Raw genomic sequence first — 15,647 nt, 5'->3', positions numbered from 1 at the left:
GTACTGGGGGGAGGGGGGAGGGGGGGGGGAGGAAATGTACATTGATTGTTTTGGATGGGGCGAATCTCCTCGGTAAAGGGTGCCACGTCCTCCGGGGAATTGCATGCTGACCACAAAACCCGTGGTACCGTGAATTGTTTCGAGTTCGGGGGGGACCCGGGAGGAAGTGTGTGTGAATGGGTTTTTAGGAGGGGGTGGGAGGGTGTAATGAGGGATGGGGAATTTAGTTTTGAGTTTTTGGGGGGAATGTGTGGAAGTCTGTGGTGAATGGGGGAGTATTTGTTGGGACACCTTAAATGAGAATTTTTTTGGCTCCGAGTGGAAGCATTTTTTTGGCAAATTTGAAAGTTTCAATTTTTTGGGTCAGAATGACTAGTTTTGGCCGCAGGAGTTCGAAACTGCCAACGTTGGGGCAATGTCGGCTGCCAACATTGGGACAACAGTGGCTACTAACGTTGCAGCAATGTTAGTTGCCAACGTTGGAGCAATATTGAATTCAATAAATCATTGATTTCAATTTAAAATACGAAAGAAAATTAGAAAAAAAAAATCTTGGAATTGTGCACACGCAAAAGTCTCTGTTTAAGAGTTCAGACTTCAATAAAGACTTTGATAAATCTTATTTTAAGACCTTATAACCCCTTCCCTCCACCCCCACGTGAAATTCATTCCGTATATTTGAATGAATGCCTTTTCTCAATTTCATTATTGAAATAATAAAAAAATGCGAAATTGACGGCCTGCCGACAGTCCAAACCCCGGGGCGCAATGCTCGCCGATAACCAGTCCTCGCCGTGGGAGTGCCGATGAGTGAGAAATCGCGCGTTTAACCGGAAATTGCGTCACAGGCCGCACTCGTCACGAATTTATCCAAACGCGATGCATTCGGTATTGAGAATTATAACGGGGGCGTGTATCAGTGCCATTTCAACTGTTCCGGAGTCACTGTCAAGTTGACTCTCATGCATCAGTGATTAATTATTCATTATATTGATGAATTCCCCAATGAAAATTTCCACAAAACCAAAGTAAAATTAAAAAAAAATAAAAGTCTAAATTTACTTTCGCAAACAACTCTTTCGAATTTATTCTATTTGAAGATAGAAGGGATAGTACTTATTAAATTGGTAAATTTCATGTTTGAAACGTAAAAATGAAAAGCTTTTTTATTCATTCTTTTTTTTTCAAGTATTTGAAAATTAATTCTACCAAAATTTTTAGAATCTTTATTTTTTTACTCAGAAAGATCAAGAATAGCGATGTCTCTCTAGTTCTCTCTCCCTCAATATTTTTTTTTTCTTGAATTCACCGTTACTATTTGCCTCGGTAAAGCAAGACATATTGCTGGGAAAATGGGAAACCACGTTGGTGGATACACAAGCAAGGAACAATCGTGCAGATGGGAAATGGGCAGTGTTCCAAAGTAGAGAGGAAAACTTGGAGAGATAGAGGAGTTGAGAATATGGGGATATATGCATGCTATTGCGTAATCCAGTAATATGTGGTTTATCAATGTACGAAAATCTATGGAAATAATTTCAGCCATAAAAATTAAGTTTTTCCCGATTTTAATAATTTTACATTTTCATAAAATTTATTGAATTTAACATTAACTTCTTTTTTAATTTTAAAATCATGACTAAAAAAATCATTTAATATTTTTTTTCGAAAATTAGATTAATTGGTTTATTTACTCAACAATTCAAGGTATCATTTATTAAATTCATGAATTTTATTGTTGAATTTCGAAACAAAAAAATTATTTTTCATTAAAAACCAAATTTCAAAAATTTATTCTGCAAAAATTCAGGTTGAATTTTTTTTTTAATGGAATAATTTTGAAAATTTTGTTGGAAACCACCCCTCAAAATTAATTTTCCCAAAAAATTCTTTTAGAGTGAAAAAAATTGGGATTTTTATTTCTATTTTTTTTTTTTTTTGAAAATGAGATTCATGTATATCTGTCGTCCGTCTAACTCCCGGTTAAAAAATCGTAAAAATCCCCTAATCTCCCATCCCCCGGACAAATATTACGTGATCAGCTGTTACCCGAAGAACTCACTCACAGTGTGCGTCATCTCCAAATGAAAAACCGTGGACACGTGGTTACAACAGCTTTTAAAAGCGAGCGAGACGTTTTGAACGAAGTAGACGACGGATGGCCGGGGCCGTCACTGAGTCACCGAAACCTCCGTCCAACACTCCCACACATGCCCCTCACACACACATTCTCTCCGCCACGCACCAATGCCTCCAGTTGTTTCGCTATTTTTCAACGTCACGACTTCCCCAGAAAAAACAAGTACCCGAAAAAAAAGTATTAATATCATGAGATCCATCCGCCATTTCTTACCCTGAACAATTTAATTTGCTTCTGCTCTTAAAGTTGTCCGGGCTGAAGTGCCTTAAACTTCGGCTGCGGAATTACCATGTCCATTCGGTGAACGTGTATGTGTGTGCGTCTGTGTGTGTTTTTTCCTTCTCTCGTGTTCTCAGGGTCTTTGATACCAGAGATTCGAGTCTCCCGACGCCAATAATGCGATAGTCTCGGTCTATATAGGGGATGAGGGGGTGAAAAATTTTAGAGAAAGTTTTTATGGTTTGCGAATGTACACGGAGACATGAAAACCAGGAAATTGCCGGGATTATGGGAGGACAGTTTCATTATTTCCGGGATCTATTTTTTTATTACGTTAAAATTTGAATTTTACACCTCGGGATTTTTCTCTTTTCAAATGAGTTTGAACGTAAAAAAATTGAAGATGAGGTATTTCCGAGGGAGTTATTTTTCCTGGGGTTATGGGGGTTTCGGGGGGATTATGGGAAAATAATCTTGAGGGGCGATGAGGAAAAATAGAGAGGAATGAAATGAGAATTCGACCCTGATGAGTCGCTCAACTTTACGCTGCAGTTTTTGCTTAGTATCGAGGAATTGAAGGAAGGTGGCCAATTTTTTGTAATGACCTTTTTTCTAGAGAATTTCACAACTTGCAAAAAATGTCTTGACGAAAATTTAGCTATCTCTCCTGGATTCCGAGACATTTCGCATTTAAGTGAGTTCCTTTTCATGAGATTTACAAAACGATAGTAAAAAAAAAACAATAACAAAAAAAAATTGTCAGTGCTGGGATTTGAACCCACAACCTTCAGATTGCTAAATCACTCATTTACCCCTTGACCACCTCAAGCTGAACCCGGACCTGCTTATTTTCTAGCCTATAAATTACCCATTCATCTCCCTAATAATTAATATTAATTTCTCCAAAAACATGCCATCCTAAACTAAAATCCAATGAAACTTTATAATTCAAAATTCCCTCAGCTGAATGACTCTCAAAATAATAAAGCTCCGAAGCCCCACATTAAAAAAAAATTAACCTAGAAATCTCGTCATCCCTCCCCCTCAACTCACAAGAATTTCCCCTCCTTTCCCACTGATCCCCAACTTCCGAAGACATAAAAACCCCAAAAACTTCAATAGACTTGAATCCTCAGCGATCCCAATATGATGAACACAGTTGTTTACCCAGAGCCAACACAACCCACGTCACAATGTCACCCCCTCACTTCCCTCCCCTTAATTCCCTCCAAAAATTCACAAACAGAGAAGGAGTGGATGCCCGAAGTAATGCAGAGTGAAACGAGTAAAAAAAAGCAGGACATGTAATACATAGGGACTAGTTAGTTTGCCTTGGCAAGGGAGCCCTGGCAACTTGGTTACCAGCGGCGAAGGGGGGCGGGGAGGGGGGGGGGACACCGCCTTTTGCCGCATGAATATGCAAATGCACTCGAATGTTGGCGTTATTGCATTAATAACTATAAATTGATTAAACCACCAATTATGACAGAATTCACGCCTCTGGTATCTATCGTCCACCCCTCCCCCCCCCCCCCCCCTTCATTTCCCACTCTGGTCTACCAACGGTCGTTATTACACGTCATTACGTACCGCTAGTATTATTCTCCATTAAAATCTTTTCTCCCAGCGTCTAGTCGTTCTCCACGATGAAACACTGTGGCTTCAATTCGCCATGTGGCTGGGTTGGGATGAAATAATTGGCGATGTAATGACTATCATAAATTGAAGAATTAAATTATCTGGGGATGTGTTGCTTCAAGGTTTTCGAGTGGAAAGTATTTTAGTTGATGAATTGTGCAATTTCGAGTGAAAATTCAATTAATCGGGATGAAATGGCTTTTTTAATTACGCCGTTATCTCGAGAATTTGTGGTTTTACGAAAAATTGTTAGAGGAGTTTTTTGTGGATTATGAAATTCCCTGGAAAAAATGTTCAGGGGTATTTTACGCTAGATGTATGCATTCTCAAGGTGATGCGAGATTTCTTAAGCGACAGGAATGAAATCCTGAAGAAATAGCTGATTTTACCGATTTTCTCATTTATTTCTATCGATTCCCACAGTCACATCGCCTTCGACATATGTGAAATTCTTCGGTCAATCATAGCTTTGATGAAAAAAAAAATTGCCGGAGCTTGGATTTGAACCCACAACCTTCAGATTACTAACTTGTGTCTTAACCCATTTGGCTATCTAAGACGAGGTTTGCGGCCGAATTTATTCTAGTACTAGTACATGAGTCTATCCTCGAAGATCCTTGAGGAACGATTCTCGGAAAACATCTCGTTATTGCATTCCCCACCACAAAAATCGCACTCGCCAATAAGCTAAAATGCGGTAGCTCTCAACAAACAGTTGATTCCATCAATTTCCTTTTCATAAATTCCCACAGTTCGACACATTCGATTTTCACGGTCAATATCCGTTACGAGTGTCGACCAAGCCCAGGAACACATTAGGAACACATAGACCCCACGGACGGGATGCGGACCTCCTCTTAGGTATTCTCCCTGCAGTGTAACGAAACGAGAGAGGAAATGGGAGTGTTGCAGCTGTCGGAGGCCTCCCGGCGACCTCATGACGATCTCAAAACCGTTCACGGAGTTGTCCCAGGCATTGCACATGTTGACACGTTACTGTGGCACATGTTATGTCCCTTCAAACCACGCTCCAGGCGACTTCACCTCTCCCTCACCCTCTGCGGGATGTTTATTTTTATTTCCGAGAAGAAAATATCATTTTTTTTTATGTTGTCATGTTTAGCGAATGTTTAGAGCTCGTCTTGCATTGGCCTTATTGTTGCCGGTTATTTTTTGGGATCTCATTTTTTTTTTCCGTTAATTAATCGTGAAACCTGTAACCTAACAATATTGATCTAAGTGTTTAAATAAGTGGAAGCAATTTGCTTCCGAATGGAATTTCTATAACGATGTGCTCCCGACGTTGACAGCCAATGTTGGCAGACAGCATGGCCCCAACGTTGGCAGTCAACATTGCCCCAACGTTGATTGACTCGATAATTTTTTCCACGCAATACACGAGACGATCCCAAGGTGATTTATCCTCCCATAAGTCAGACATAATTAACAAATAATCCCCCAAACACCGTAAATTGATCGGATGGAATTTAATTAATTCAGTTCTCTCCGTCGTTTGATTGTTACAGTGCAATGAGAATTTTACTCACCAAACTTCCACGTCCATGGATCGTAGACGAGAAGAAGGACGATGGTTACACGGCTCTTCATCTAGCAGCTCTCAACAATCACGTTGAAGTTGCTGAGTTACTGGCTAGAGTTGGCAAAGCCGACCTGGATCTACAGAATGTCAATTTGCAGACTGCACTTCATCTTGCTGTTGAACGTCAGCATACACAGATTGTTCGAGTGAGTGAATTTTTTTCACATTTTTCCTTCCGTAAAAAAAATTACCGTCAAACAATTTTCACTATCTTTCAATCTATTTCATATTCAGAGCTGTAAAAATAGAAGCTCTTTCCATTTGGTAAATTATTCTCCTCTTGGCTAAATATTTGAATATTTAATCGTTGAAATTTCATTTTTAGAGGATGAATTTATCGTGAAATGATCGTTTGCTCGTGGAAAAATATCGTTTTAATTTTTAATTAAAACCTAAACTTTATTAATCACCAGTTACTGGTACGTGAGGGTGCAAACGTTAATGTCGCCGATAAGGACGGTGACACACCATTACACGAGGCGCTGCGTCATCATACACTGTCACAGCTGAGACAGTTGCAGGACGTACAAGACGTGGGACGACTGTTAATGGGTCTCGGTGCTCAGGGTCAGGATAAGAAAAGCAGTTCATTTATTGCATGTTTCTTGGCAGCTCACGGTGCTGACTTGGAGTTGAAGAACAAGAAGGGACAGACACCACTTGATCTGTGTCCAGATCCCAATCTATGTAAAACGTTGACCAATTGCCATAAGAATAAGGAGTCGCATGACATTGAGCCGGCAACACCATCAGCTGCTATTGACGAGTGCCTTGTGTGCTCCGATGGAAAGAGGGATATGCTGTTCAGCCCGTGTGGCCATGTCTCGTGCTGCAATGCTTGCGCACCGAGGGTCAAGAAGTGCTTGATATGCAGGGAAAATGTTGCTTCCAGGATTAAGGTAATATTTCAATTTTATTTAGATTAGATGTTTGCAGGGAAAAAATTGTCGGCGAGATGATGAGACCCGGCACGACTCTTCGATACATCATAGCTCTGGTGGAAAAAAAAAATTGGCGCTGGGATTTGAATCCACAACTTTCAGATTACTAAATTATGCATTTAGCCATTCGGCCAGATATTTGCAAAATGATCGTCACAGAATTGCCGATCAACTAAAAAAAAAAAAAAAAAAAAAAAAAAAAAAAAAAAAAAAAAAAAAAAAAAAAAAAAAAAAAAAAAAAAAAAAAAAAAAAAAAAAAAAAAAAAAAAAAAAAAAAAAAAAAAAAAAAAAAAAAAAAAAAAAAAAAAAAAAAAAAAAAAAAAAAAAAAAAAAAAAAAAAAAAAAAAAAAAAAAAAAAAAAAAAAAAAAAAAAAAAAAAAAAAAAAAAAAAAAAAAAAAAAAAAAAAAAAAAAAAAAAAAAAAAAAAAAAAAAAAAAAAAAAAAAAAAAAAAAAAAAAAAAAAAAAAAAAAAAAAAAAAAAAAAAAAAAAAAAAAAAAAAAAAAAAAAAAAAAAAAAAAAAAAAAAAAAAAAAAAAAAAAAAAAAAAAAAAAAAAAAAAAAAAAAAAAAAAAAAAAAAAAAAAAAAAAAAAAAAAAAAAAAAAAAAAAAAAAAAAAAAAAAAAAAAAAAAAAAAAAAAAAAAAAAAAAAAAAAAAAAAAAAAAAAAAAAAAAAAAAAAAAAAAAAAAAAAAAAAAAAAAAAAAAAAAAAAAAAAAAAAANGGGTTTGAACCCACAACCTTCAGATTACTAGATCCTCCCTTTACCCCTTAACCACCTGACGGCAAATTTGCGCCCGATTTTTTTCTAGGATATAAACTGTCGATTTATCTCGGCAATGATTAGTGTGAATTGCCTCCACCACAAAAAACATCTTTTGGCATTTCTCCCTAAAACCAATACCAAATGGTGCCGAGATGCATTCACTCCCATTTAAAATTCATAGGCGAATAAAAATAATCTCAACAACCTAATGAACTAATCCCTCCATAAATCAATTTGATTGACAGATTGAGGAGTGTGTGGTCTGTTCGGACCGTAAAGCTGGAGTACTATTCCGTCCGTGCGGTCATATGTGTGCCTGCGAGAGTTGCGCAACATTGATGAAGAAGTGTGTACAGTGCCGTGTACAGATACAGCACATGGTACCACTGTCCGTCTGTTGCGGTGGAGGAGGTGATGTTACTTACATTAAGGGGCAAAATGCTCCAGGTATTAAATCGTAATCCCCCGGCACCTAATCCGTGCATGAGTTCTGGTTTATTCAAAAATTTACCCACCCTGGAAAATTTAAGTTATTCAGCGTGAGAGGATGCGTGAATAATTTATTGTTTTCGGGATTGCAGGCACTATTTCGGAAGTTAAAGCTGATGTTGAGGAGGATGTTGCACCACTAAATAATAGTGGTGGTGAGACTGTATTAATGAATAATGGGAGTAGGGATACTTCGCACAGTGATATCCAGAAATTGCAACAGCAGTTGCAAGATATTAAAGAACAGGTGAGTTTTTTAGACGAGGAAAATTACTTTCTGCTGTTTATGGGATTATCTCGAGAACGAGTAGTTCTAGAGTAAAATTCGTCTGAACATTTTCTGTAGAGAATTGAATTTCCAGCAAAAAATGTTCTGTGACATTTTCTCGTAAAACGACTAGTTATCCACATAATTCGCTATTTAACAGATGTTCAAGTGCATTCAATAAAAAATGATTCAAAAATCGTTTTTTCTAATTTTACGTCTATCTCGATAACGAGTCGTTTTGTGGGAAAAAGTCTTTAGAAATTTTTTGTAGGGAATTAAATTTCCAACGAAAAATTTCTTGTCGCATTTTTTCGTCAAACCACTCACTCTTGAGATATTTCAACAATTAAGGGTATGGAGTCAATTTTTTCGTGGTAATCATCAAATTCTTCGATTTTTAGACAATGTGTCCAGTATGTCTGGATCGCCTGAAAAACATGATCTTCTTATGCGGCCACGGTACCTGCCAAATGTGCGGTGATCGCATGTCCGAGTGCCCCATATGCCGCAAGGCAGTCGACAAACGAATTCTCCTCTATTAAAAAACCCCGATAAGACTGTAAACGTAACAGTTAAACCACTTGCTGAGACGCGCATCGTCACGCACATCCGTTAATTCCCCTAGTGTTAATTAATAACGAGGCACTAGTGCCTCGACAATCGATCAACAAACATCACAATTTGTTAAATCGTTGAATTCCCTCAATTTTTCTAATCAACGTTGTTTTTTTTATAGAAATTATTTTTCCTAAATTACGATCACTTCCTCGATTATTTATTGTTAATCAAATGTTCGCGAAGTCTGACTCAAAAGTATCTCTTCCACTATCGCATTAATGTTTTTTGTTACTTTATTAATTATTTGTACCTGCATTCCAGCAGAATTAATCACGATTGAAGGAACAATATTTACCAAGATTAAACAGTGCAGATGACATTTATACGACAAATTGTTATGAAACTGCGGATTACACGGTATCTAAATAGAATTTACATACCCTAAATTCCAAAAAAATGTGGCAATCTAGATTAGTAATTAACCCAGTAAAATTATCTGTTATCAGCATAATGAATGTCCCCAACTTATTAAGAATTAATAAAAATCTATACAATATTAGGATGAATAATTATTTACAGAAATCAAAACTTCATTTTCCCATTTTTATCAGCAATTTTATTTTATCTTTCATGAATAATCAATAAAAAATGACACAACTTGTATGAAAAATTATTTATTTGACCAAGATTTCGACTGATTCCTCCCAAAATATATGCATACGAGAGTTCATAGATGAAAATAGACAAATTGACGAATTGTTTTCACATAAAAAAGGGAAAAAAATACATCCAACTATCTCTCCGAGCCCAATAAAGCAGATTTCTAAAGCTATCTATTCCCTTAAAAAATCGAAAATCCATATAATTGTTCACATCTCGTATAAAACTCCCCTCACACACTCAATAATCGCTCCTATAATTTGTTATACTCTAAATTAGACCGATCGAGAAGAAATAATGACGAAAAAAATTTCAAATAATCTGAAACAAAAGCTAAATAATTTACTATTGGTACGACGCAAAGACATGTGCGTAAGCATAATTCAATTTTCATTATTTATATTAAATATTTAATTACATTAATTCAATAATCTATCAATAATCATATCGTTTATGTATCTTGTATTCAAACACAACGAGTAAGGCTTGTTTAGCTGTGGCTTGTTGTAATTTTTTTCATCATTCATTCGATTTACTTTTTAATGATTTAATTAATGAACTCTCTGCGGCCCACCTCATCAATTAGTCTCGTTAGAGGAATCATAAGAAGAATACGAAATGCTTCAGCTATTGCACTTTTCATTCCTTTTCAACTGTTTGTTTTTCTTTTTTCGTTACATCAAATTTACAAGTTTGTTGAGCTATGATCGAGTATTACAATTACTTAAACTAGGAAATTAATTAATATAATTAATTAATCCAGGGAGGAGACGTGGATATTCGCGAATTTGAGAGCTGGAACTCAATAAAATCACTCTATTGAACACAAATATCGACTCATTAATTGATATCGTTAATTAATAGCGTTTTTAATTGGCAAATGAATAAATTATGCAACTGAAAAGATCTCTAAGTACTACATATTGTGACATTATCAGGTAATTTGCGAGAATCAGCTATCAAATTCATTGAATATTTCAGTAAAAATGAGAGAAAAGGGAAATATTGTAAAATGTGTTTTCTTCAATCTTCAATAACTCGAGATTGGCTGAGTGAAATTTGAAAAATCAAGTCTCATTTTAACGGTATTTTATCACTCTTCAAAATGGGTTCTGATTTTTGAAAATCGCACCGTTGAGTCCGGACATATTCAAGATGTAAAATCGCTATTTCACTATTAGCTTCTCCTGAGGAATTCATTCTAACTTCTCCTGGTGTCCGAGGGCATCTGAATGCAGATGGGCCACAAATGATTATTCCGTGATATATTTTTACTCCTCTCAACACTCGGAGGATGAGTTTAGATCGGGTGGGGGTATTTTTTTACTCCGAGTTATACGATCCAATTCTGCAGCTGCATCGTTTCTCATCGCTGCTTTATCCACTGGTCCATCATCTGAGAATATTAAAATTCATTTTTTCTATGATCATAAACAGTGAAAAATAACAAGACGTAAAATTCATTAGATGAATTCAATATTTTTTTGAACAATTTGTTAAAATAGTTCTTCGATTAAATATTTATTATTAGAATTTTTTAAAAATATTATTCGTAAAAATGATTAAGATAAAAGTAAATTCTAATGAATTATAAATTCAAGCCACGCATTTTTTCATATTATTTCAGAAATTTCCAGGATATTTTTTTAATACTCACCAATTTTCACAGGACTCGTGCCAACGCTGCCTGGTGTGCCCGGTGAGCCTGGCCCACCAGGCCATGCACCACTCTTCTTATACAAAAGTGAATTAAAGAAACTGGCTAGCACCCCCTCGCCTGCTGGCGTCGCTCCAGCCCCCTTCGGGTCCAATTTCTTGTTGGGAGAGGGTACCTGAATTAAAATCACTCAGTCATTGCCATTCTGAATTGATATGACGATTAAGTCACGATTATTTACAGATCATACCACATTTAGATTAGAACATGCTAGCAATGTTTTATTTTTATTCATGAATTAAACAACACAGATTGGCTTGATCATCGTGTATGTTGGTGGACTGACGGTCTGGTAACACCAGAGCTGGACAAAAACAATTAGCAGTTGAAATAATTAACTTCACTAATGAATTGATGGAGAAAAACTGAAATGAACAAAAATTTTTCGTTGTTTTTGTGAATATCTCGTAAAAGAGGAGTTTTAAAGAAAAATTTCATACAACATTTTTTTTAGGGAATTGAATTTCCCACAAAAAATGTCTTATAAAATTTTTCTGTACAACTACTCGTTCAGGAGATATTCGCAAAATTAAGAAAAAGGTTTTGTTTTATTGCGATATTTTTTATTCTTAGCGCTAATTCTTTAATTATCTCATTAATGAACAAATTTGAAGCAAAATGTCATAAAAAATTTTTTGTAGAGAATTAAATTTCCCACATAAAATATTTAGTGACATTTTTCTCTAGAGACACTACTTTAGGAGATAATGAACCAAATATCCTCTCGCAAAAACCTTTTTTATGTTTTATGTTAATTAACGTCACAACCCTTGAATAATTGATTAATCACGAGTAAACAACGACCACAAATTCTTAAATAATCAATGAAATGATGTAATGAGGCTGTTAATGGCCCAATTAATAATTCAAATGACTCTCCAACGACAACAAATGGGTGAATAAATTTGTGATTCAAATTAGTGGACAGGCAAATACTGGGATGTTTTGCATTTTCTGGTATTGACCATTCTGGGTTAGGACCAAGAAACATCGTAAGCATGCTTCAATCGGCGTTGGTACAACCTGCATGACTGGCCCGGAGCTTGCCTGGTTGCGGGTAGTTGGCGAACGCGTTGGATCCCTCATGCCTGAGAGGGTTGCCTGCTGTTTGGCCAGAAAGGCCTGTTCGTCCTCAGCTTGGACCTCCACTTCCCTCGCTACACACTATAATGATATTTCAAGATAAATGACACGATTGTTTGGAGATTTTCAATCATCAAATTTTCAAAATACAATTGACAAATTTAATTTGACTATTTATATAATCGAATTGTTGATTAAATTTTGCAGAAAACATTTCTGGTAATATTCTGAATATTAATGAATTCATTATGATTTTGAAAACATCATTTTTAGAGTGGATAATCAGTTGTTTATCAATTATTCATCGTAAATGTCAAAAATTGTAATTTTCCAATTTTTCATCATTTTTTTAAAAAAGCAGAAGACAATTTAATTAATTTAATTGACTAATTCCAATTTAATTTAATTGATAAATTTAATTTGACATTTTTTATGATTGAATTGTCAATTAAATTTTGCAAAAAACATTTCTGGTAAAATCAATCATCAATTCATATTGTTTGTTAATTATTCGTGAAGAAGCAATACTATAACACTTCGAATGATCAAATTTTTTGAATTGTAAATTTGAAAGAATTCAGATTTTAGAACCAAAAAATCTTTTAGATTTTTAATTCAATTATTAATGTTTTTCTTACTTTTCTATTTGTTGGTGGTTGAGCGATGACATCACGATAATAATCGTCTGGTTTCATCGATTGAAGATTCTCATGGAGGATTCCAATCTTTTTCATATTATCCCAACCAGCAGGTCTGCAATCAATAAATTTCAAAATTACAATTGCAAAATTTATATAATTTAATACCGCCATTTATTTTTCTCGACAGTAAATTCCCAATTCAAGGAAATAATGTGTCAATGTCAACATTAACTAATCAATATTAATATTAATAAATAAATAAATAAATAAATTAATTAAATGATAAACATCTCAAATAATCCCCACACATGAATTCCCATAATTGAAATATTCTGGAAATACCTAATACTTTAAGACATGAAAAATCCCCAGAACTCACATAAGTACAGCATCTTTTTCCACAACGAGTGCAGGTGTCCTAAACGGTAAGCAATAAATCCTATGAGTAAGGTACTTATACAGCAAATCACAGTTCTTGTCTTCCTTGGCAGAAGTATAAAAAAGTCCAGCCCCGTACTGCAGGCAGAACCGCCTGATCCACTGCTGCATAAAGTCAAAGTGTTCGTCCTTGTAATCGTGCTCCTTCTCCAAAGTGGACATGTAATCTGTCTTGGTGATGACAACGACGACGTCGAGACCCAAATTGGTGGTGAGTACGCCCTCTGGAAGAGGCAGATTGTCGCTGTCATCATCGAGATTGCGACTGGTGCGTCTCAGAGGGCTTCCAGGATCGAGTTCGTCCCCAGGCTCCATGTAGTCCTGCCACTTTTTCACCATAGCCTGTCGACACTGTTGCCTCGTGTCGTTGTCGAGGGGTAGTTTGTCGATGTGATCGCCGAGAAGAGCTGCCCAGGCCTGGAGCTGGTCCAGAAGGGCCCAGGGGGTCGTCATCGCCGCCACCAGCATCACGAGGGTGTGGGGAAAACGCTCGGGGCTCAGGGCGAATCGCAGGAGATTCGCGTGACCAGGGTCACCGTCCAACACCCAGACCGATAATCTCGTCTGATCTGGAAGGGGTAATGGTGAGGGGCGAATGGTTTTGAGGGTCAAAGGGCCCTTGGGAGGGTTGGAGTTGAGGTTCAGATGGTCTAGAGGGTCTAACGGAGGATCGTTTGACCCTCAACTCCAAATGTACTTGAGGGTCCTTTGACCCTCAATTTCAAACGGACTTAATAAGGGTCAATTGACCCTCATGACCATTTGGCCCTCAAATCCAAACGTACTTAAGGGTTGTTTGACCCTCAATTCCAAACGTACTTTAAGGTCCTTTGACCCTCATGACCATTTGACCCTCATCTACAAATATCTTTTAGGCCCATTTGACCCTGAACTCCAAAAATCCTCAAAGGTCGTTTGACCCTCAACACCATAAGTGACTAATATTTCCCAACATGCAATTTTTTGTCTAATTAAACTAAATTGAAAATTAATTAATTAAATTTAATTTTTAAAAATTAACCCAAAACTCATTCCAAAAATAATAATGAAACATCCAAGCAAAAATATTTCTTTTTTTAATTCCTACCATCTCTATAATCATCACGAACATCAATATAAGCAAACTCCAGTCCAGATCCTTTCTTGGGATCCTCAACCCCTTGGAGTTTTGCAATGAGTGTCGTCTTCCCACTCTCATTATCTCCTGCAATGCAAAAAACACAAATTCAATTCCCCAGACCAACAGGAGGAAGAAAACGAGAAATAAAATGAAAATGAGAGGAAATTGAAGTAAATTTGAATACACTAATTCTCTGAGTTCTAATTTTTGTAACAAGATTAGTGTTCACTGGAGGAACTAATTATTGTTAATTTCCGAAACTTGGTTTCACTTCTGGTACTTCAGTGGTTCTGAGGAAACTTCATAAAAATTTTTAGACTTTAGTTTTAACAATTCTGAAACTCGAACTTTCGTCCAGTCTGGAGTGTCTGAAGAACTTTTCCCATTGTATTATTAAAACCCGCAGGAAAAGAATGTCTTTAATGATAGTTTATAGTTTATGAGCCCAAGGGGTCAATGCCTTCAGACAATTTATGAGTCTCAACTCATCAATATTCCCACAGCCAATGCCAGACACACCTTAAGCCATAAAATCCCCAAAAATTACCATTCTCAAATTCTAAATATCTCTCTACCTAATGATTCGATTTCCCCAACTCAAAATTCCCTGCAAACTCCACCAAAACCCCTCAAAAATAAGCCCTGACTCATCAAAATTCCCTCAGCCAATCCCAAGACATCCCCTTAAATTATAAAATCCCCCAAAATACCCAACTAAATCCCCAAAAATTACCATTCTCAAATTCTAAATATCTCTCAACCTAATGATTCGATTTCCCCAACTCAAAATTCCCTGCAAACTCCACCAAAACCCCTCAAAAATGAGCCCTGACTCATCAAAATTCCCTCAGCCAATCCCAAGACATCCCCTTAAATTATAAAATCCCCCAAAATACCCAACTAAATCCCCAAAAATTACCATTCTCAAATTCTAAATATCTCTCAACCTAATGATTCGATTTCCCCAACTCAAAATTCCCTGCAAACTCCACCAAAACCCCTCAAAAATGAGCCCTGACTCATCAAAATTCCCTCAGCCAATCCCAAGACATCCCCTTAAATTATAAAATCCCCCCAAAAATCCAACTAAATCCCCAAAAATTATCATTCTCAAATTCTAAATATCTCTCAATCTAATGATTCAATTTCCCAAAATGAAAATTGATGCTTAATTCATGAGAATTCCTTCAGCCAATCCAAAATAAAAAAATCCAAAATCATAAAATCCTAAAAAAACCAAACAAATTCTCAAAAATTAGCGTTCTTAAACTCTAAATATCTCCCCAACAAGTCACCAGACTCCACCAACTCAAAATTCCCTCCAAACTCCATCAAACCCCACGAATGCCCCTGACTCATCAAAACCCCCTCCC

At 36.2% G+C, this 15,647-nt stretch overlaps 2 protein-coding genes across 4 annotated transcripts in view; one reads left to right on the top strand and one right to left on the bottom strand.

Annotated features, from left to right (window-relative positions):
* The window catches only part of LOC107048255 (E3 ubiquitin-protein ligase MIB1), a 175,963-nt gene extending 166,782 nt beyond the window's left edge, over positions 1-9,181 (top strand). Inside the window, exons 9-13 of one of the 2 annotated variants that reach the window (XM_015271336.1) lie at positions 5,524-5,743; positions 6,011-6,496; positions 7,546-7,711; positions 7,882-8,036; positions 8,459-9,181. In XM_015271336.1, coding sequence (XP_015126822.1) covers positions 5,524-5,743; positions 6,011-6,496; positions 7,546-7,711; positions 7,882-8,036; positions 8,459-8,599 — 1,168 coding nt within the window. In that variant the 3' untranslated portion in view covers positions 8,600-9,181. Of the gene's footprint in view, positions 1-5,523; positions 5,744-6,010; positions 6,497-7,545; positions 7,748-7,881; positions 8,037-8,458 lie in introns of both variants that reach the window. The other variant, XM_015271335.1, reaches the window with a different exon arrangement.
* Positions 9,182-9,273: 92 nt separating this feature from the next.
* Positions 9,274-15,647, bottom strand: part of LOC107048256 (cytoplasmic dynein 1 light intermediate chain 1) — a 7,561-nt gene continuing 1,187 nt past the window's right edge. Inside the window, exons 3-8 of one of the 2 annotated variants that reach the window (XM_015271337.1) lie at positions 14,242-14,358; positions 13,096-13,723; positions 12,714-12,828; positions 12,016-12,156; positions 10,933-11,107; positions 9,274-10,671 (exon numbers count right to left, since the gene is read on the bottom strand). In XM_015271337.1, coding sequence (XP_015126823.1) covers positions 10,556-10,671; positions 10,933-11,107; positions 12,016-12,156; positions 12,714-12,828; positions 13,096-13,723; positions 14,242-14,358 — 1,292 coding nt within the window. In that variant the 3' untranslated portion in view covers positions 9,274-10,555. The remainder of the gene's footprint in view (positions 10,672-10,932; positions 11,108-12,015; positions 12,157-12,713; positions 12,829-13,095; positions 13,724-14,241; positions 14,359-15,647) is intronic. The other variant, XM_015271338.1, reaches the window with a different exon arrangement.

This window comes from Diachasma alloeum, unplaced genomic scaffold (genome assembly GCF_001412515.2).
Source record: "Diachasma alloeum isolate Michigan unplaced genomic scaffold, Dall2.0 Dall_scaffold_00186, whole genome shotgun sequence".
Taxonomy (NCBI): domain Eukaryota; kingdom Metazoa; phylum Arthropoda; class Insecta; order Hymenoptera; family Braconidae; genus Diachasma; species Diachasma alloeum.
This window is presented reverse-complemented; position numbering and strand designations above follow the sequence as displayed.